The sequence below is a fragment of the Pogona vitticeps genome, chromosome 2 (assembly GCF_051106095.1).
Source record: "Pogona vitticeps strain Pit_001003342236 chromosome 2, PviZW2.1, whole genome shotgun sequence".
Classification (NCBI taxonomy): domain Eukaryota; kingdom Metazoa; phylum Chordata; class Lepidosauria; order Squamata; family Agamidae; genus Pogona; species Pogona vitticeps.
This window is the reverse complement of record NC_135784.1, coordinates 184,418,954-184,439,582: the sequence shown is the minus strand read 5'-3', so window position 1 is coordinate 184,439,582 and position 20,629 is coordinate 184,418,954. Positions and strand designations below refer to the sequence as shown.

The following is a 20,629-nucleotide window of genomic DNA, read 5'->3' as shown; positions in this document are numbered from 1 at the left end:
CAAAGAGCTTAAGATGCATTTATGAAAAGGTTCTGCAGAATCCGCACAAGTTAGAGAGCAACTAAGCTAAGGCCATACCTATAATTAGCACTTTAATCTAAACACAGATGAGGTAGGTCTGTTTTCATTTAAATGGAGGCAGTGTGGCACATCACCAGTCCTTCCATCCTTCTGCCTTTGCTGGAAATCCTCACAGCTGTCTTCCTCCTTAGCATAGCATTGTATTTTTCCCTGTAAGCCTCCAAGTACAAGATGACTAATGTCCATTGGACTATAGCTTGGCTGCTTCTGTGCCATATGCATCCATAGACACATTTACTTTGCAGTAGGTTTTAAGTTATGGCAGTGTTCCCTTCCTTGTAATCTGTTCTAACTTAGCAGGAAGTAATGAATTCTATTTGTTCAGTTAAAATTAGCTTTGACAAGTTGCAGAGGACATATTATACTGTACATAGAGGAGAACCTAAAACCAATGTGACTTATCAAGCTGATACTTACGAATGGATTCATGTACACTACCAAAAATAGCAGATACTGCAAAAAGTCATATATTGAGGAAAGGCCTTCAGAAAATTACAAAGAGAAAAAGTAAGCTTTTATGCTAGAACACGTTGAGGACCAGCTAGTCAACCCCAGGCTTCTCCTTAGTCCTTCATTCCGCCCTTGATTTTATTAGGTCTGCCATTTTGCACTGTTGAGTCTGCTTAGGAGGAGATGGACTAAGGTAGGCAAAGAGATGAAAGCAGCAAAGTAAGTGTGGATTAGTGATGGCTACTGCATCCTTTTCTAGCAAAGGTTGTTGTAAAGTATACTTAATAAGGATTAACAACTGGAATCAGACTAAGGTGGTAAGCTTTGCCCCTTTTGTGCATTTCTGCCATATCTGGTGGTGTAGTCCTGTTATCCCACACTGAAGCACCCAATTGTCAGGTCATCCCCTCCACCTTTTCCCCTCAGGTAGCTACCAGCTTGTGTTCCTTCCTACAAAACTTAAATTTCATATGGATATAGTCCCCTCCTTTTTCCTTCAGGTGGAAAGGGATCTTCTTCCACCACTCTGTTGAAGATGAAGGAAGCGAACTGGTCCTTTCACTTGCCTGCCTGATTAGCATGGCTTAGGTGCTGCTTGGTTTTCTGCACCTCTATCATTGTGTATACTGTACGTGCAAGGTGACAACTAAAATCCATAAAAGAAACCCTCCTGCAACTCATCAGACTTCTTGGAAAACTTGGCTTCTCTCCTCCTCTCCCATCTAGCTCCCTTTGTGTGTGTATGCATTTCACAAGCCGTGCAAGAAGAAGTGAGGGGCTGGTTTCTGGATGGCAGCTTCTTCCTCACTGTACTTGCAGCTACATTGTAATTTGAAGTGTACAAATGTGTGTGCATGCACACTCAGGAAGGAAAGGGGCATTCACATGAAAAGTATTATGTAAGTCTCATGAAGAGACCTTGCGCTACTGAATTTGCAACTACACTCCTGGCCATACGCTATGCACACAAATTTATAAAATATTTACAATGTAAGTAGTCTCCAAGTGAACGCTGTTAAATCACACAGACCTAATTGGAGCATCCTCACATGGATTTAAACACATCTCTAGACATCAGCCCTGAGTAAAATGTATGGCAACGGCTTCCCAGCACAAGCACCCAATCTGTTGCTGTTACAAAAGAACAGTCGCTCAGCACAAGGCAGACCATTTATGTATGGTGTTTGCCTGCCCCAATGAATCTGGAGAACTCATTCATAGAGACTGATCCAGAACCAAACTGAGAGGAATATTTTCAGATACCACATCCATCAGCCGTGCATGTTCACAGCAGTGCTGATTCGTGATGAGAATGACAGAAGAGGTCAATTCACAGTTGTCCTGCAACTGCTTCTGACGAATCTAGGCCCCAATACTACCTGAGGTGGTTTCACTCATTTGGCTTTAAAATTACCCACCTGCATGTATAACAAGGGCAATCCATCCTTTCCTGCTTTACAAGCCTGTGCCAAGATCACCTGCATGCACCCCCAGCTTCTATACCCAATAGCGAGATGATTTGGTCTTTTAATGGGTACAGACCAGTTACATTTTTCTCTCAAAACCCTCTTTGCACTTTTGGAAAAAAAGGAAGGCTGCAGCAGAGAGTAGCTTGAGCCACTTGAGATATGCACAATTGCCAGCCCAAGCGGATTCTGTTAACTTACTGGCACTCTTAGCTTGAACTTCAGTGCAAGAAGAAGAGCCACCTGGTGTACTTCATGGCTTCTTGAGTTAAGAAGCGGCGATTCAAAGGGGAAACGGACAAGGAATTGCCATCAGTACGCAATAGGAAACTAGAGGTATCAAGCTATTTCCAAATGATTATATGATTAGATTACTGGAGGATTCTAAAGAGAATCTAGCCCTCATTTGTAGGACCCTGAGAGAGGGGACTGATTAATCAAGATGAGCTGCTGCTTTCGGTTTCCTTCATTAGAAAGCAATATTTCCTAAACTTCTCCCTGGTCTTGGGAGCCACAATCTGGATAAGAAAAGTCCATCCAGTCCCTCATACCAAGCACTGGATGGATAGTCAACTGGTACAGCTGATGGCAACACCATAACCCAGCAAAGAAGGAGTCAACGTCTCAAGCCCCAGTGCTCTGGCAGGTTCTCCCTTTGGTCCAGGTGCTCCTAAGAACAACAGTCTGCCTTTTCAATCTCCTAGGAAGGGCTGGCTCCATCTGTACCATTTTCTTCCTGGCTGGCCTTGAGTTTGGATAATGCAGCATGGATCCGGAATAGTGTTCTTGACTCCATTGAATAATTCTTGTAATTATTCCTGTTGAAGAGAAACATTGGAAAGCTATCATATCGCATAGAACAGGACTCTGTGCATTCTACTCAACATTTTTTAAAAACGTGCACAATTTGGGTTAAATTACCTTGGTAACGCACCAAAGAAAGACAAATCCTACAGTCTGTTTAAATTTTGCAAGTAACATCGCTTTGCTCTTAAAAAAAACAAAAAACCTTCACTTTCTGCTAGCTGCCAAACTGCTACATCCCTTCAGTCCCATAAAGTCTTGCTTCAGATCTCTCTCACAGCAGTTAATTAGAAAATACTGGAAGTATTTTCAAACTCCTTCACAACAAGAGTTCCAAATTGTACAACTGGAATGGAAGCGAGCTCTTAAAACAACTAAATTCTAGTAACTATGGAGTATAGCAACCAATTAAAATACAGTTTTACAACATCAGTAGCCTGTGCCATTTTAGTATCAGAAGAATGTATAGCCTTGAATTAGCTACCTCTCACTATCAGGGAGAAATTAAAGTTTATTGGTTTGGGGTTTTTTTTTGCCAAGATGTTCCTTCCAGTGGTGAAATATGCCTGACTGTCATACCATATGTTATTCTTTACCTATACATCTTACATTTTGTGGGGGTGGGGTTGTGATTGGTCACTAAAAGGTAAACCTGGCCTTAATTTGCAAGTCTCAATACAGAGGTGGAGGGGACAGATTAATGTTAGAGAATATGTTTTATTCATATCTAGTCTGACCTGCAGTTACTTGTCCATTACCTTCTGGTATCATACCATTCAATGCAAAAAACCAGCTTTAGATTTTATGAAAATATTCTATCAGAACACAACATATCATGTTTCCCCGAAAATAAGACAGGGTCTTATATTAATTTTTGCTCCAAAAACGCAGTGGGGGCTTATTTTCAGGGGATGTTGTATTTTTTTTCCATGTACAACTATCTACATTTATTCAAATACATTCATGTCATCTTCTTCTGGTTGCTACACAAGGGTAGACGGTGGGGTTTCACTTGACTGGGGCTTATTTTGGAGGGTAGGGCTTATATTACGAGCATCTTGAAAAATCATACTAGGGCTTATGTTAGGTTAGGTCTTATTTTTGAGGAAACAGGATATCCAATTCACACAAATCAGGGGTCCATAACTTGTACTTCCCTAATGGTTTCCTAACTCCCATTGTTGTGTTTCTACCCTGCGCTGATTGTGGGAGATGTTATTTCAAGAAAGGAAGGTTTTAAATTCTGCAAACCAATCCTATGTCATAGAAGACCAATGGTCAGACTCAGAAGGCAGTTGCAAGCTTACTAGTTCTTAGAACTTATTGGCCAGAACACAGCTTTACTGGTTAGATCAGAAACCTATCTCATACAGAAGATTCATTCATATTTTCTGTAGAGTTAATGTATCTTTTCAAACACTACTGTATTACAGGGTAACAGGAACTTCTGGGTAAGTTTCCCCCTCTTCTTTCAAGTAAACCATGGCTGGACAAGCCAGCTGTTCACTTACTTTGCTTTGCGGAGCAGCTGCACAGCCTCATCGTTGTGGCCTTTTGCAATGTACAGCAGGCTCAATTCTAGTAGAGCATTAGGTACCAGGTAGTGATCATACCGGATTCTCTTTTCACTGTAGACAGGCAGGCAAACATGCAAATGAGAAAGAAAGGCTGTTTTTCAGCTGGAGATCTATCTGATCTTTGTGTTGGGATCAGAGGAGACAGGGGGTAAGGGAAGTCAACTGACACAAGTACTTGAGCTGTTGAATATGAAGATAGGGTTGTCATTTGTATAATACACTGAACTGTTGCTCCTTTCTGTTATTTGGGGTTTAACCCATTCAAGGTTTCTTCCGAAGGAATAAGTCTTTGTGAGACATAAAGAGGAAACATCTCTCTTCTCCGCCCCCATCCTGCAACCTTGGCCATTTCCATATTTTCAGTAGGAATATTACAGAAATTTAATCAGCTTAGGTAAAATTGGTAGAGAATCTTCTCTCCCACGAGACTGGGGTTCAGGCACCTCACCTGCTATAGACAGCGCTGAAGCAGGCCTCCGCCTCGGCCGAACTGTGCAAGTGCTTGAGGACTAGGCCTTTGAGAAGCAGCAGCAGACACTGGTCATCTACCTGGTACTCACTGGCTGGAGGCATTTGGGGAGCAGGGGGACGGGAAGAAAACAAGGGAGAGGTGAGCCAGGCTACACAGTTACTGCCCTGGTTTGCTTTCACTCATTGTTACTGGGTAGTTGGTAAAGTACTCATCCCCACTGCTGATGTGGCAAATGGTTTTTTGCCCTTACCCAGGACAGGGAACTTGTGGCCTTCCACCTGTTGGGCTACAACTCTTGTCATACCAACCATGCTGGTCATGCTGGCTGGTGCTGATGATTGCACAACATCTGAATGGCCACCAGTTCCCCAGCCTTTTGCTAACTTCACATTTAGACCGAGAACCCAGGCTCTTTCCCACTTATGAACTTCCTGCCCATCCATAACATGCCTCAAGTGTGGCTGTTAGGCAAAAGAGCAACTCCTGGTGAAAGCAAGTCAGAAACAGAACACAACAAAAGCACTCGCACAGAAATTTTTGGTGCCACTACCCCCCCCTCCAGTAAAATAAGCTCCAGGTACGGCTTACAGTGGTGCCTCGCAAGACAATTTTAATTCGTTCCGCAAAAATCGTCGTCTTGGGAAAAAATCATCTTGCGAGGTTCCCTATGCATCGGTCTTTAAAAAAAAGTCTTGCAAAGCAATGGTCTAAAAAAAAAGTATTGCGAAGCATCGGTCTAAAAAAAAAAGTCTTGCGAAGCACAGTCATAGAAAAAAAGTCTTGCGAGGCACCATAGTGATCGCAAAAACCAATCGTCTTGCGGGTTTTTCGTCCCACGAGGCAATCGTCTAGCGAGGTACCACTGTACTAAGGTTTCTGTTAAGCGTAACTTTGTTCTAACATTTTAGACTTGATCAATATGTTCCTTTATGTTAAAAGGATAGGTTTCTAGATTTTATGGTATCCAAGAATTTATTCTAAAACCATGATGGCAGTTTTAACAAAAGACCTGAAAACAAAGCAGGGAGGTTTGCTATTTCCTAGAGATTTAGCGTGGTCTTCAATTTCTGTCCATTTGGCCCAGTATGCACCACTGCTCCAATTCTGCACTTCTCTAAATGCTGTGCTGAAACAGCAGCCCATGTGACTCACAGAGAAAATATATAGCAGAGGAATCCAACTGGAGGTTCTTTTTAGCATCCTTGTATACGATGTATCTCCCTGCCCGTTTCCAAATGCTGATGGAACCAGTTTTACCTGGTGCCTCTTTTAACTGCTTTTCAGCCTGGTTCAGGGTGTCCAGAGTCCCTTCTAACAGTTCTTTCCGTTTCCCCAGGACTGTGAATCCATTCCACATATACATCATCTCCTGGAATAAAAGGACAGAGAATTGAGTACATACATGTGAAGAGGCATGTCTGTGAGCTGCAATACATCTGGGACTAGTTCCCAGACAACTTGGTTCCTGGCCTCCCCCCCAAAAATGGGAAAAACCTCATATTTTGTCACACTGTAAAAAAAAAAAGACTGGCCTCTATTTTTTTTCAAAGTAAAGTTTCTTTTATTTTGAAGGAAAAGGAACTGTTCAAATCCCCAATCCAAACTGGGCACGGCCTTCATCTCCCACTAACCATTTCCTCCAGCTGCTGTTTCCCTACCACCACCACCACCACCACACACATCGCACTTCCAAGAGAAAAAAACATCTGTGGTGTTTTGGGAAGGAAATCATTATGGGGATCTCATAACAGCTGGCTAAATGGGGAAATGATTCTAGATTGCACGAGAGGCCAGCTGAAATTGCACCAGGTTTGGGTAAAAGCATTCCTCTTGTGCACAGAATCACTCGTGATTTCTCCTTCGCAGGCACCAGACATCTAAGCTTGGTTTCAAAATATGGCTCACGTTAAGCCCTGTTCCTGCTAAAGCTAGAAAATCACAATCTAGTTGGCCTTGAGTTGAGAGAGACTGTCTTAACGAGTTCCATCTAGAAGTGTGCATTTTTGTGTTTTGGGACTGCAGCTCCTCCGATTCCTAAGCAGAGTCCAGCAGAGGCTGAGCACGGCTCTCCCACTCCCAAAGACTTTAAACATTCCACCACCCTGACTTCAGACTTGCATGCCCTTCTTTTGGTGCATGACCAAGCAGACACAAATGAGAGAATGAAGGTGGATGTATGTTTCCCAGATGTGGGAAGCTCTGAAAATATGCTAACTACATGATTTTATGGAAGGAAGATATTTCTAGTAGGGACCCAAATTTCCTTACCAGGGCTGGTACAGGTAAGGGGATGTGTTCGCTGCCTTTGTAGCGTCTCGCTTTACGGATGGCAAACTTCTCTGTGGGTGGAGACTTCCCTGCAATCTTCTGCTTGAAAGAGGGGACCTGCCTGTAAAGCAAAGACAAGGGAGAGACTTAGGGCAAATTTACCTGGCACGTGCCAGCCACACGCACAGAAGCTACATGGAAGCTGAAGAGAGTCTGAGGCATTTGCTCAGTCCACCTTGTCCTTCCCTCGGGCTGACTCCCCCTACTTGAATCTCTCCCCCACGTTCCTGGAGCAAGTGGGTTTCTCACCGAAAAAGCTCAACTTCTTCCTCCCCAAAAGGACGTGGCTCCTCTGGTGGAAGCATGCTCAGGAAGGCAGCTTTCATGTACACATACATTGCCTGCAGAAAGAGAACAAGCGCTAGAATGTGGAATATTATCTTGAAAAAGTGGTATGTTACTTATTACCTTTCTGGAGTAACTTGCTACTAGTACTCTTATTAATTGCAAACAAGTGCATTATTTATGTGCCGCTTCTGGGTTGTGTTCTATTTTTTAAATTATAGTCGTGCCTCGCTTAACGATTCCCTCGCTTAATGAGGAAATCACTTGACGATTGCAAAACGATGGTTTAAATGGGAAAAATCCGCTTCACGATGATCGGTTCCCTGCTTCGGGAACCAATTTTCACATTACGACGATCTAAAAACAGTTGATCATCGGGTTTCAAAATGGCCGTCGGGTGTACAAAATGGGCCCCCACTGTTTTCTAGGATGGATTCCTCACTTTACAGGCAGCGAAAATGGCCGCCCCTATGGAGGATCTTCGCTGGACAGTGAGTTTTCATCACATTGGAACGCATTGAAGGGTTTTCAATGCGTTTCAATGGGCTTTTTTATTTCACTTAACGAGGATTTCGTTCTACAGCGATTTCGCTGAAACGGTTTATCCTCGTTAAGCGAGGCACCACTGTATTATTTTTACATCACACAAACATATCAGAAGGGGGGAATCCCCCATGATTCCCAAAATCGTTTTAAGGAAACCACAATGTGGAACGCTTCTGTTGGAAATGGAGCGAAGACAACAGAGTTTGAAATTAAAGGCCCTTCAGCTGAAGCCATAACTCAACAAATTGAGAATTCAAGGGGACTCAGTAATAGGGGAGGCACACGTAGGAAGTGCAAAGGAAGAAGATTCAAGGGCTCAGACATGCTTAAAAGTTGCATAATTGTAGGAAAGATGCTGTAGTGACTGATGTGAAGTACTCCACATATATGCTCAGAAGTGCTTTCCTCCAAACTAGGGGTAAGGGGAATGGAAAGTGTATACGTGGTCTCAGAAATCAAAGAGCTGACCCTTAGACATTGAACCTGGGTGGGTCTTAGGTCACAGTGGGCCTCTGCCTCAGTTCTCCATCAGCAAGGGGACCTAGTGTATTATCCTAGAAAATGCTGGGATAAAATCTCAGGTATAAGGCACAACTATGGGCAAGTTGGTGTTAGGTCCATGATGTACAGAAGTTTAAGAGGAAATACTCCCGGGAGATGCTTGACAAAGAGGATACATTTCCCAGGTGTATTGTAAATGTCACAAACTGAAGTTGCCAGAGAGTCCAGCTGAGGGCTGCAACACCTGAACCAGGTGTTAGCTGGCTTTGGGGCTCTACTTGTCTTCCAGGACTGAGGCCTGGCTCAAAGGATGCCCTGTTATTCATGTTTAAGAACCTCCCCTTTCTCCAAAAACCCACACAGGCGGCTCACTAGTCTCCTGGCCATAATCACATCCCCCACCTTGGACCAACGGTTCTCCTTGCTCAGCAGGTCTGCATAGAAGTAAGCCATCTTCCACATTCCTTTGTAAGCAAAGCACCACATCAACTCCCAGTAGCACATATGGTGAAACTGCTTCCAGGCCTGCTGGACCGAACAGCCCTCCTCAAACTTCTTGATCGCCTGAGCAGAGATAAGCAGACCAAGTGTCAGTGATCCCATGGAAAAGATGCATGGAATAAGAACTATCCTACTGGCAGCCGGTTCTCGTGCTTTTCCTGAAGGAGAACCACAATTAATGTCAGCAAACTCAGTTTCCTGAAAATCTTAGGGGATGCTTCTTTTTTTCTCCCTTTGTTTTAAGAAGCATGCATCTAATTTTTATTATTGTGAACATATGGCTGAAAATGCTGGGGGAAAGGCTGTTGAAATCTCTGAAACCAGTAGATATCCCACTTTTAAAAAGAATTCTGACACAAAATGTGTAATCTCAGTGGGCTAAGTATATGCAAACAGATATTATACGCTTACTTCTCTTCAATGCACAGTTTCTGAAGGGACAATTAAATGCTTTGTTCTGTACCGGTATGAGGTTTTTCCAAAATTTCAGGGCAGTATCTGTATTTTCTCTCCTGCCTCAGTCAGAAGCAGTGGCTATGGGTATGGCTCAAACAGAGAAAGAATGGGAGGTGCCAAGAAGATGGCTGTGATAAAAAAAAATAAAGAATAGCCTTCTCCAACCCACTCCCCCCAATAGAGGGGTTTGGACTACATTCACCATTACCCATGGCCAGCACTTCCACATTAATTCCGTATGATGAGAGTTGTAGTCCCAACCTTTCCAGACTGCTCAGTGTTGGGGAAGGCTGGCAGAGAAGCTCCATGTTTTAGAGGTGGACCCTCTGCATTCTTGGCAGGCATGCACTGCTTGTCTTCAGGCATCGCCCCACAACCATGTTATTTTACATAAACTTCATTAAACAGCTTGATTCTCAGCATGCTGACTCAGTGCAATGTCCCGCACAAGTGCAGAAACGTAGCTGCTCTTACTATAATTGTCAAGAGAGAGAGGCAGACACATTCCACATAGGTCATTATCTACACTACGCAGTTTTAGCCGTTGAGTAGAACAGTAAACGCCATGGCTCTATTGTATTAGTTTAATAAAGCACTTAAGAATTTTCTGCTGTACCAGTCAACATTAAAAAAACAAACAAACCACAAATCATTACATTAACATTGTTTCAGGTCCACAAAGACTCGGAAAGGGATGCAGGGAAAGAACTAGCTGAGGTCATCTTGCTTCGAGAAAGCCTCTCACCTCATTGATATTTCCTTTGATCTCCTCTATCCTCCCAGCAAAGAACAAGAAAATGGCACTCTGCAAAATACAAGGAAAGGAAGGTCAGGCACAGAGGTGCAATCATCCAGAATACTGATGCTCAACCATGTCACATGTACAGTAACCCAACTCGGGACCCATTTGCCCAGAACCAAAAGGAAAAAGGTCGGCTGCATCAATATATGTTTCCCGGGGCCTTCCAAGATGTGTCACTTTTTCTGAAGGAAATTGCTTCTAGAACTTCTGAAGAACTTTTAGGGAACTCCCTCACTTCTGGCTCGGATTCTTCTTCTTGCTCTCCAACTCCAAAGGTGTGTGGAGAAGCAATGCATGTCAAAAACACAGAGCAAAAACTTTGCCAAAAGCCCCAGCAACTTTGTCAAAAGTGAGGGAAGAGGAACTTGGCTTAGCGTTTCAGAACCCCACCACACTGGGGGAAAATTTTCTCCAGGTCAACATTCCAATATGAATTTACCAAATTCATACTTCACAGACCATATGCAAACCAGAATTCAGTGGCTGTTTGGTAACCATACTTCTCAGAATTTTGCAACGCTATTTGCCAAATAAAATATGGATTTAAAAAAAAACACAAATGTGTCTACCAGGGAAAAACACACACAAAAATGCATGTGAAAAGGAGGAGGAATATATTTCCTTTTAATGGGAAAAATGAGAAGCCGAGACAGGGGGAGACCAGACACTGGAAAGCAAAATAATAATAATAATAATAATAATAATAATAATAATAATAATAATAATAATAATAATAATAATAATAATAATAATAATAATAATAATAATAATAATAATAATAATAATAATAATAATAATAATAAAGAAAAAAGCATGATGCTTGTATACAGCCACATAGTGCTTCAAGCACTCTCTGGACAGTTTATAAGTTAATATGAAGGCTATACTTGGCCTTGAGCTAAGTAAGTTTACTAATCTCAGAAGGATGGAAGTCTGAGTGAACCTTGAGCCTACTACCTGGGATTGAACCCCAGATTGTGAACAGAGTTTGGCTGCAGTGCAGCACTTTGACCACTGCACCACGAGGCTTCTTCAAAGGCTTCTAGCAAGGAAGAAAACCTCCAAGGAATGCTGCCCTTCTCCCCCAACAAGGCTTCCATTCTGGGCCACAGCTCAGAATGTTACTTTTTCGGGGGACTTCTTCACCCATAACTCTTCCCCCATTAGCATGGCTAGGAGTTGTGCCAGCTGGAAGATTGTGTGGTTTGCGGTACAAAATGAGTAACTTCTCCAGGGTCTAGTCTGGGCATAGATGGGTGGCAGAGGCTTGAAAATTTGTCGGTAGCCTTTCTTGAATCATCCCTCAGGAAAACTAAAAATTCACAAACTCCTCTCAAGAATAAAACCAGCAGATCATGGACAAAGGTTCTATTCAGTCCATCCCCCTTTCTCTGTTCTGCTAGGTTTCTATTTACAGAAAGATATTTACAAAGAGGAGAATGTTTTAAAAACTGGGATTCCTTCACCTGCTGTCTGAAATGATACCGTCCGTTCTGCCACTTCCTTCCATGCTTAGAACACAACAGAGGGTAAGAAGGTACCATATTTTCCCATTTATAAGACGACCCAATGTATAAGACAACCCCTCCCTTTTCTAACCCCAAATTAGAAAATTTGATCCCTGCTTTTCTCTTCCTTTTACTAAGCCACGGAGCTAAGCAAAAGGAAGGGAAAAGAGGGATCAAAGGGCGTCGCAAAAGGCAGGGAAAAGCGCTGGCTTCCATGTATAAAACGACCCTCAAATTTTTGTCTACTGTATTTTTCCATGTATAAAACAACACTTTTTCTTAAAATAATTAGAGGAAAATTTGAGGGTTGTTTTATACATGGAAGGAGCTAGTAGCGCGCATGCTCGGGCACCTCTTGCTGCCACCTCCGCTTCATGGCTTGTCCCCTCCAGTGGCTGAGGCAGCAGCAGTAGCAGCAGCAGCAGGCGGAAACAGAGGCAAAGGAGCATTCACATGTGCTCGGGCGCCTCTTGCTGCTGCCTCCCCTGCCTGCCTGATCATCATCTCCAGTGGGACTCACGGGCTCAGCTCACGTCACCACCTTGTCCCCCCCCCGGTGGTAGAGGCAGCAGGAGGCAGAGGCAAACAAGCGCTCGGGCGCCTCTTCCTGCAGCCGCCACTGCTGGATCACCTCTCCAGCGATCGTCTCCTTAGGGCAGGGGACAAGGTGGCAAGGTGAGCTGGAGGTGAGCCCTGGCAGTTGCACTGGAGAAGATGATCGGGTGAGCAGTGGAGGCAGCAGGAGACCGAGGTGGAGGAACAGTTGCCCATTAACTGCTCCTCCGCCTCCATCAAGGGTCAAAATTAGGGGGTCGTTTTATACATTGGGGGGTCGTGTACACGGAAAAATACGGTAATTATTTAAGGAAAAGGGGTTGTTTTATACATGGAAAAATATGGTAAACTATTCCTCAAAATGAAAAAGAAAACACTAGCTCAGCCTTTCAGATTTAGCCTATCTGGGGCCCCTTTAGCCTCCTAAAATTGCCAACAAAAGGAGCTACCCCAAAAGGTAAGAGGGGCATTCCTTCTCAGGCCCACTATGATCCAGACACTGGACTCATTTGCTGAACAAAGGAGGAACATCCTGATTGTTCATTGCTGGGAATGGGAGGGAAGCAGTTCTACTGCTCAGCTCCTGGGAAGTCTCTCTAGAAGAGGACGCAACAGCCCAGGTGGCAGGCAAAGGACCCCCAGCATCCTTTAAGGCAGCACACTAAGAGTCTCCACACCTCGTTCTTGGAATGCCAGTTTTGTAATGCATGTTGTAAACCTTAAAAATTAGAAAATGGGAGGTCAATTCATTGCTACAGTGTGAAATCGTTTATTTTTAAAAAAATAGACGTCATGTGACACATTTCTTCTGATGGACTACAAATCCCTTAATACAGTCTCTTAGTGTACACACACACACACACACACAAATGCACACAAACACACATACAAATGTACACTGATGTGGAAGTAAAAATTGTATTTAAAAGAAACTATGTTTAAAATCCCATAGTCTTGCACTGTAAGCCTGATGAAATAAAGTTAAGCTTCTGAGAGCATTTTGAATTTGCATTCTCTGTGTGTACAAAGTTAGTGTCTTCCTTACTGGTACAGACAGACCATGGTGGTTGTTTCTCCAAGCTCCCTTTGGTCCTGTTTAGGCTGGGTGTGCAAAGGAACGGATGTACAGGATATACACGTTCCTTTTAGCATTATGTTAAACAATTTATAGATTTCTATTTAAAAATTTAAACCCATGACCTAACATGAACTCAAGTGAACAAAGATCTTGACAGTTACCAGCAGTGAAGACACCACATGGTGCCAACATTAATAGTTAATCATGTTCTCAAATACCTCTTCACTCTCACTAGCACTGAGGTAATGTCCTCTTATTATCATGCACCTGAATTTGTTTTTCTAAGCTTTGTTCATATTCTGGTTCTAAATAGGGGGCGGGCAGGGGAGCTCAGTGGTTTCGGTATCTGGCTGTGGAGCTAGAGATTGGGGAGTTTGATTCCCCCATGGTGCCTCCTGTGAGTAGAGCCAGCCTGTGTGGCCTTGGGCAAGGTGCAGAATCCCATTCCCCAGAAGAAGGGAATGGTAAATAACTTCTGAGTATTCTCTACCTGGAATACTCTAGAAAAGGGTTGCTGTAAAGCTGAAATTCACTTGACAACACATGATGATGATGATGATGATGATGATGATGATGATGATGATGATGATGATGATGATGATGATGATGATGATGATGATGATGATGATTAGGCTACCTGTGCAAATGGCATCTCAGAAATGTGCATACTGTTCTGCTGAATCAGGTGGAAAAAATGGGCTGCCCAGAAATGAAGGCTGAGGAGCGCTACCCACTGTTCCTAGAATGAAGACCCATTGAACTTGGGGAGGGCGGCATATTTTTGACCAGACATGTGCTGCACTTTTAAAATAAAAGAAATGGGCAGGGGATAGGCATCATCATTAAAAGAACTGCATTCCATTCTAGCAGATGGAAAGATTTCTAGTACTGTACCTTTAAAATATAACATGAATAAAACTGTATGTCAGGTATGTTCAGGAGACAAGAACCAGCTATTTCTAAATAGTAGCAATCAGCTTTCAACGAATCAAAAAGAGGCTACAGCAAGAAAAGTGTCTCAAATATGTTGTATACATGCACATCATAATGTAGTTCATGTATTTCAAAATTCTACCTAAGTGAAATTTAAACCCAGCTCCCCAGCCTTAATCCACAAGAAGTCCCTCCTCTGCTAACTGACACCTTTCAGTCCTGGACTGGCATGAGTCACCAGAGGAATCAGCATACGAAATAAACCTTGAATAATGAAGGAGTAATTGCTTAGCTTGCAGCCCTTTAGGCAGAGGGTACAGTGAGGATTAATGGGTGTTTAAAATGTTAAATGACTGACTTTGTGGCCTGCAAGCAAAGAAAGTCATGAATCAACCAATTATAATTTATGAATTATTACTAAACTCTGACTTTACCTGAGGGTAACGAGAGAGGTATGGACTTAGCAGGGCCTCAGCCTCTGTGAAATCATCTTCCCCGATCCCTGGGAGGAACACAGAAGGTGCAAAAGATTAAAGCTGCTTTCCCCACTAGATCATTCATTCATGTTGATGCCCCAACGGCTTTTTCATGCCATCCAAAAGATTTGTTCTCAGAGCTCTTGCAGTGATCCAGAAGGGTGCTGAGGGTGCTCTCTGAGGACTACACAGGCAGCCCTGAATACAGTGCCTTCCTGGGTCAACTGAGCTGTCAAGCCACCTCTTACCCTAAGCCAGGGAACCAGTTGTCAAGATTCCTGGAATATATTCTGTTCCTCAGAGCTTGGATTAGAACAAGGAGGTCTCAAAGGAGGAAACACCTCAGTCCCATTTTCTGTCTTGCTCTACCTATGAAACTGACATGGTTGCCTATGGCTGCCACCCATCTCACAATGATTTTTTTCTGACTGACTGACTGATAATCATTTGTACAGCACATTTCAAATGCTCACCATGCTTCAAATACTTTATCTCTATAATCGTTAGTGCCATTCATATACGATAAGGCCATGATTACTTCTGGTATTTAAAAGAGAGAGCTTGCTTTCCTGTTGATGGCCAACTAGAAGATTTATGACTGAAGGAAGAATAGAACTGAGGAGTTTTTCCCATGCAGCCACAAGCAGAACTGGCTCCCTTCTCTCTCCCCTTCTAATGTCTCCCTTCTCAATTCTGCCGATAACTCCTCAAAAGCACCCTCGAACTCTGTGCTCAAATCCACATAAAATGGCAAGAGCCCACTGCAGGAGATGATCTTGCACAACACCCTTGTGGAGGAACCCCAACCCAAATCAAAACAAAGGAGAAAAACCAGCAATGCAGGCGTGGTGGGGGGAGAGATGGGGGGTCTCGTCGATTCCCTCCCCGCGGGAGAGCAGGAGTGGCATTCCCATGCGGTCACCTAAGATGAAGGTAAGGAAGGTGTAGTAGCACAGGAGCAGCATTGTGCAGAGCAACGCCCGCAGGTTGGGTGTGGTAGCCCCCTGGCGCAGCTGTTGCAGGCCATAATCCTGGTGGGGAAGAAAGAATAAGAATTAGTCAGAAAAACCTAGGGTTGAAATGGAGAGGGAGGGAGGGAGGGAGGAAGAGGGTGACAGGGATTGTGGTTCATCAGTTAGGACTTGTAGGGCACTGTTCCACCCCAGGCACAGACTAATACCCACCAATCCAGTCTTTAAAAGGCAGAAGGCCCCTGTGTTTGTGTGTGTGTGTGTGTGTGTGTGTGTGCTTGCCTCCCTCCCTCTCTGTAAATGCCCACGTTTGCCCCATGTTTATCCCCAGCGTTACTTTCTGCCTGACCAATTATAGTGGGCACCTGCCACCATTTTGGCCCTTGGAGGGAGCCACTAGATAAGCAATAGAGAACACAGGCTTTGTAATAAAGAACCCTATGGTTCACTCCAACCATTTTAAGGTAAAATGAGCTAGGTTGGGCTTTTTTTCTAGCAATGTTTTGGGACTACGCTGTAGTCAAAGTAAACAATGCTGGGTGAGATGGACCTGAAGTGTAGCTCCCAGCATTCTCCAGCCACCATGGTCAAAACCTGTATACAGTGGTGCCTCGCTTAACGATTTTAATTGGTTCCAAAAAACACATTGCTATGGGAAAACATTGCTAAGCCAAACGGGTTTTCCCATAGAGATGCATTGAAAACTGGATAATCCCAATGGGAACGGATTGCTGTCCTTAAGCGAAAATCGCCATAGGAAACATCGCTAACCTTTTCAATGCATTTCAATGGGGGAGAAAAAAAATCACCAAAAATTCAAAAAGAGTCAGAACAAAGCCAAATTTGGTTAACAAAGGGTTTATTAAGTGCACTAACAATTTCAAGCACTCTAAACCCATTTAAAACAATTTAACACTTTTTAAAAATAGCAGAAACGGAGCTGTCAAAAACATCACTAAGCAAAACAGGGGGACCTAAACTGTCATCGCTAAGCGAAGCAAGGTCCCGAACATCGCTATGCGAAATTCCCCCATTGGAAACATCGCTAAACGGAGCACAAGATCACTCCTAAAACCTCATTGCTAAGCGAATACATCATTAAATGAGGCAACCGCTAAGCAAGGCACCACTGTATATTCTGGACGGGCCAGATGGACTGTCTCTCTTAAGATGAGCTACTACATTCTGCCTTCCTAAACCTACAACCAGAGCTATAACTAGCAATTCTGGTACCCAGGGCTGGTAGCCCTGACTCCCACCCACTTCACCTTGAGATGATATGGGCATGAACCCTCCCCACCACCACAAGACAATGAAGGGGAACATAATATCCCTCAAAAAAGAAAGGTTGTCACACATGTACGCACGCACAGAAGGAAGGAAGGATCATCAATAGATTCACTTCCAGATTTTGACACTCTCTACATTTTGGTGCCCTAGGGCAAAGCCCCAGTTGCCCTGCTGTCTTTACATCCCGTCACAGGGGCAAACACAGAGCTCGAGCAGGCAACTGTACCTTGTCTCCTGAAAACCCCGCAAACTCCAATAGTCTGAGAATCCGGGGTGGAAAGAGAGACAGAGTCTGTGGAAAAAAGAAAACAGCAAGAATAACAGTGTAGACACTCATGAGGACAAGTCTTCTGTCTTAATTTGAGATACTCCAAGGCAAATATCTTCATTCGACCATCCCCTCTTCCGACAATTACAGAAAAGCATAGTCCAGCATTTTGGGGCACCACTTGGGTCCATATCGTTCTGTCCATCCTTACAGATAGTTCTACATTTATATAGCATTTTGTTCTTTATAACGAATATGAAATAGTACTACTTTCCTTCCCAAACACACACAGATGAAAGAGACTCTGGTCTTGAGTTCAGAATGCCCATCCATTTAAATAAATGAACCAACATGTCTGCATACAAAAAGCTAACGTGCCAGGAAATTTTGTCCTAGCATTCTCCTTTTTATGCTAGTTTTCCATACAACATTTTTAAAAAGGCTCTTTCTATCTGTGAAAGCTTCAGGATCTCAGAAAGGATTAGGGCCTTCTTTCTGCCTTTAGCAGCTTGTCTGGGGTGGGGTGGGGAGGAACAATAACAGAATCTTTTCCAAGTTGGAGCTGGCAAAGCTCAACTTGCCAAACATATTCAGAACAGTCCATGATTAAACCATCCCCTGTGCTGCCTTTTCTTTGTTCTGAGTTCTGTCCTATTTAACAATACTACAATATGTGCCTGATCTTTGTGTTATTATGTAGACAAGTGTCTACACATTGTAAGTTCTAATTGGGTCTAGGGTAGATTTAAAAGCAAAGAATGGGGGGAGAACTCGCTGCCTTGAGATTTACATTTTAAAATGAAGCAATGGCTGAAATCCAGTAATAGGTTGCAACTAAAGTAGGCTCACTGAATAGGTGTTGACTCACTAAATCCTCGTTGAGTGAATGGGCCTACTCTAGTTGCAAGTTGCTACTAAATTTCAACCACTGTGTTCCATGCCCTTCATTATGTACATATACTGTACATAATGTACCGTAACATCAGTACACAAAGTAAACCAGGTAGTATCCATACATTGCATTGCTAGAGTGGTACATTCAGCACAAAGTCATGTTTTACTATGTATAGGGAACAATACAGTCTCCTTATTTGCTGTTACTGTGTCGCTTTATATAACAAGATCCCAGTGGTTGGAGTGTGATAAATCACTAACAGTGATTTATAATCATGTGTCAGTCAGGTGACCCACTGAGCAGAGCACAAACCAGTTGCTTTTTAAACTATAATTCCCAGAATCCCTCAGGCTGTGGATTTTCAGAACCACATTAAAAAAAATTCTGGCTTATCTTCACATCGTTGCTGTGTGTGCAAAGTGGGGAGGAGACCCAAGTACCCTACACTGATTGCACAGGAAAGAAGACAGAATGGGCTATAAATGTAACACACATCACCAAAGCCCCCCCCCCCAATTCTCATCGGACACAGAGCACCCAGGAGAAACAGAAGGGAACTGTTCATTGGGCTGCCCTGCCTCATCCCCATTAAGGAGGGCAGACTGAGGGCTTGGTTCTACTGACAATATGAACCGCTGTTGTGTCGGGGTAGATGCGGGTTAATACAATTTACAGTCACCTGACTGACACATGATTATAAATCACTATTAGTGTTTCCACCTCCTATCAGCTGGGCTGTAGGGGTGTGTGCCCACTCTTCCCCTCAGGAGGAGGTGACACTCCCCCCCCCAGCTCTGGACCAGGCAGCTCACCTGGCATCTGGGGAGCCTCGCTGCTTTCCGCAGGGTGGGGGTAGCCCAGAGGCAAGTGACTGAGGAGAAGAGAAGGTGGAAAGGATTTGTGGAGGGCTGTGGGGTGAGGAGAAAAGGTTGGCTGAGGAAGGGGAGGGGAGGGGAGGAAGGCTGGGCTTGGCTGACTGGTGGCTGGGAATCAACTGTTTGGTGCGATGCCAACTTTTTCAGAAAGAGGACACCAATGCTTCCCCCCTTCTTTTTAATTTCTGCTATCTGTTTTATCAGATAGCAGGATTTTTTAAAAAAATAACATGGCAGGGGCATTCAAACATGCAGAATCTATTCCAATGAACTGATTCCACATCTGCATTAAATTAAACAGGCCTCCGGCAGATGAGTAGAAAAACTCGATTCTACTCAAAATAAAAAGATTCCCATTACAAGAGGTACTGTGTGCACGTACCTCTTACATTTGCCAAAAGTTTAATCAATTTTTTAAAAGCAGAACCCAGTTCAACAATGGGTTTTCATTGTCAGTGGAGCTGAGCTTTGAGACAGTCTGGTCCAAAGGATGCCAGTTCCTGGAAACTGATCTTGCTCATGTGAATCGCTGGTTTTAGGGCCAAAAGGAAAGGGGTTTTGAATGACTCTCCTCCGCTGAAAGAAAATGCCTTGTCCTATTCTGGGTATTGTTGACTCTCTCAAATCAATTTGCAAACTTCTGACCATTGTCTAAACCAAAGGTCCCCAACCCCCAGTTCGCAGCCCAGTGCTGGTCCATGGCCTGAGCTGGATTGGGCCGCAGAGACAGACCTCCCCCCACATGCACTCACCACCACACAGCTGATTTGCGCATGTGTGTGAACGCCGCACTGCCGCTTGCACATGCACACGAGCGGGCATGCCCGCACAAGCAACACACCACTGTTTGTACATGCACGCGTGCTCATTCGCACATGCTCACAAGCGCAGGGGGTGCCCCACCTTCCCCAGCCAGTCTGCTGGATGAAAAAGGTTGGGGACCCCTGGTTTAAACCACCCTTCTCAATAGTTTATCAGGGAACACAACAGAAACTGTAGTAGCGGTTTCTCAAGTTTTTATAACTGCTTTGTGGCATAAGCTCTCAAAATAGGTATCTGACCTGTCAGAGAATCTGATGACAACAGAGCAGTGGCATGCCTTGAAATTATGTGTGGTTGGCTGTTACCAAGAGCAAATTTTCAGAGAGGAAGGACAGATTTAATTTTTTTAAAATCTCAGATAAACAGGAAGATAAGACACATTTCCCTAGTGTAAACACATCCTGAGGAGCCACATTCCCTTGACCGTGACCAGCCTTCCAGACCAGTTTCAGCTAGTTGCATGTTATCCAGCGCTCTGTTGGGCAAGCTAGACAGGCTGTGTGCTGGAGTTCAACCAACAAATTTCCTCCAAGATACTTGAAAACTACTACAAATCTTGTGAAGCGCAGGCCAAGATGGTCTAGAGCACTGGTTCCCAACCTTGAGTCTCCAGATGTTCTTGGATCACAACTCCAACATAGTGGTGAAGGTCTCTGGGGGTTGTAGTCCAAGAACATCTGGAGACACAA

The 20,629-nt window shown here is 43.7% G+C and overlaps 1 protein-coding gene across 4 annotated transcripts in view; it reads right to left on the bottom strand.

Annotated features, from left to right (window-relative positions):
- Window positions 1–20,629, bottom strand: part of LOC110078017 (tetratricopeptide repeat protein 39A) — a 34,409-nt gene continuing 13,780 nt past the window's right edge. For all 4 annotated transcript variants that reach the window (XM_072991566.2, XM_078386627.1, XM_072991568.2 and 1 more), the window contains 11 exons: window positions 17,307–17,372; window positions 15,742–15,850; window positions 14,778–14,845; window positions 10,213–10,272; window positions 8,913–9,074; window positions 7,428–7,519; window positions 7,119–7,239; window positions 6,108–6,219; window positions 4,827–4,941; window positions 4,313–4,429; window positions 1–2,815 (listed from right to left, as the gene is read on the bottom strand). In XM_072991566.2, coding sequence (XP_072847667.2) covers window positions 2,698–2,815; window positions 4,313–4,429; window positions 4,827–4,941; window positions 6,108–6,219; window positions 7,119–7,239; window positions 7,428–7,519; window positions 8,913–9,074; window positions 10,213–10,272; window positions 14,778–14,845; window positions 15,742–15,850; window positions 17,307–17,372 — 1,140 coding nt within the window. In that variant the 3' untranslated portion in view covers window positions 1–2,697. The remainder of the gene's footprint in view (window positions 2,816–4,312; window positions 4,430–4,826; window positions 4,942–6,107; window positions 6,220–7,118; window positions 7,240–7,427; window positions 7,520–8,912; window positions 9,075–10,212; window positions 10,273–14,777; window positions 14,846–15,741; window positions 15,851–17,306; window positions 17,373–20,629) is intronic.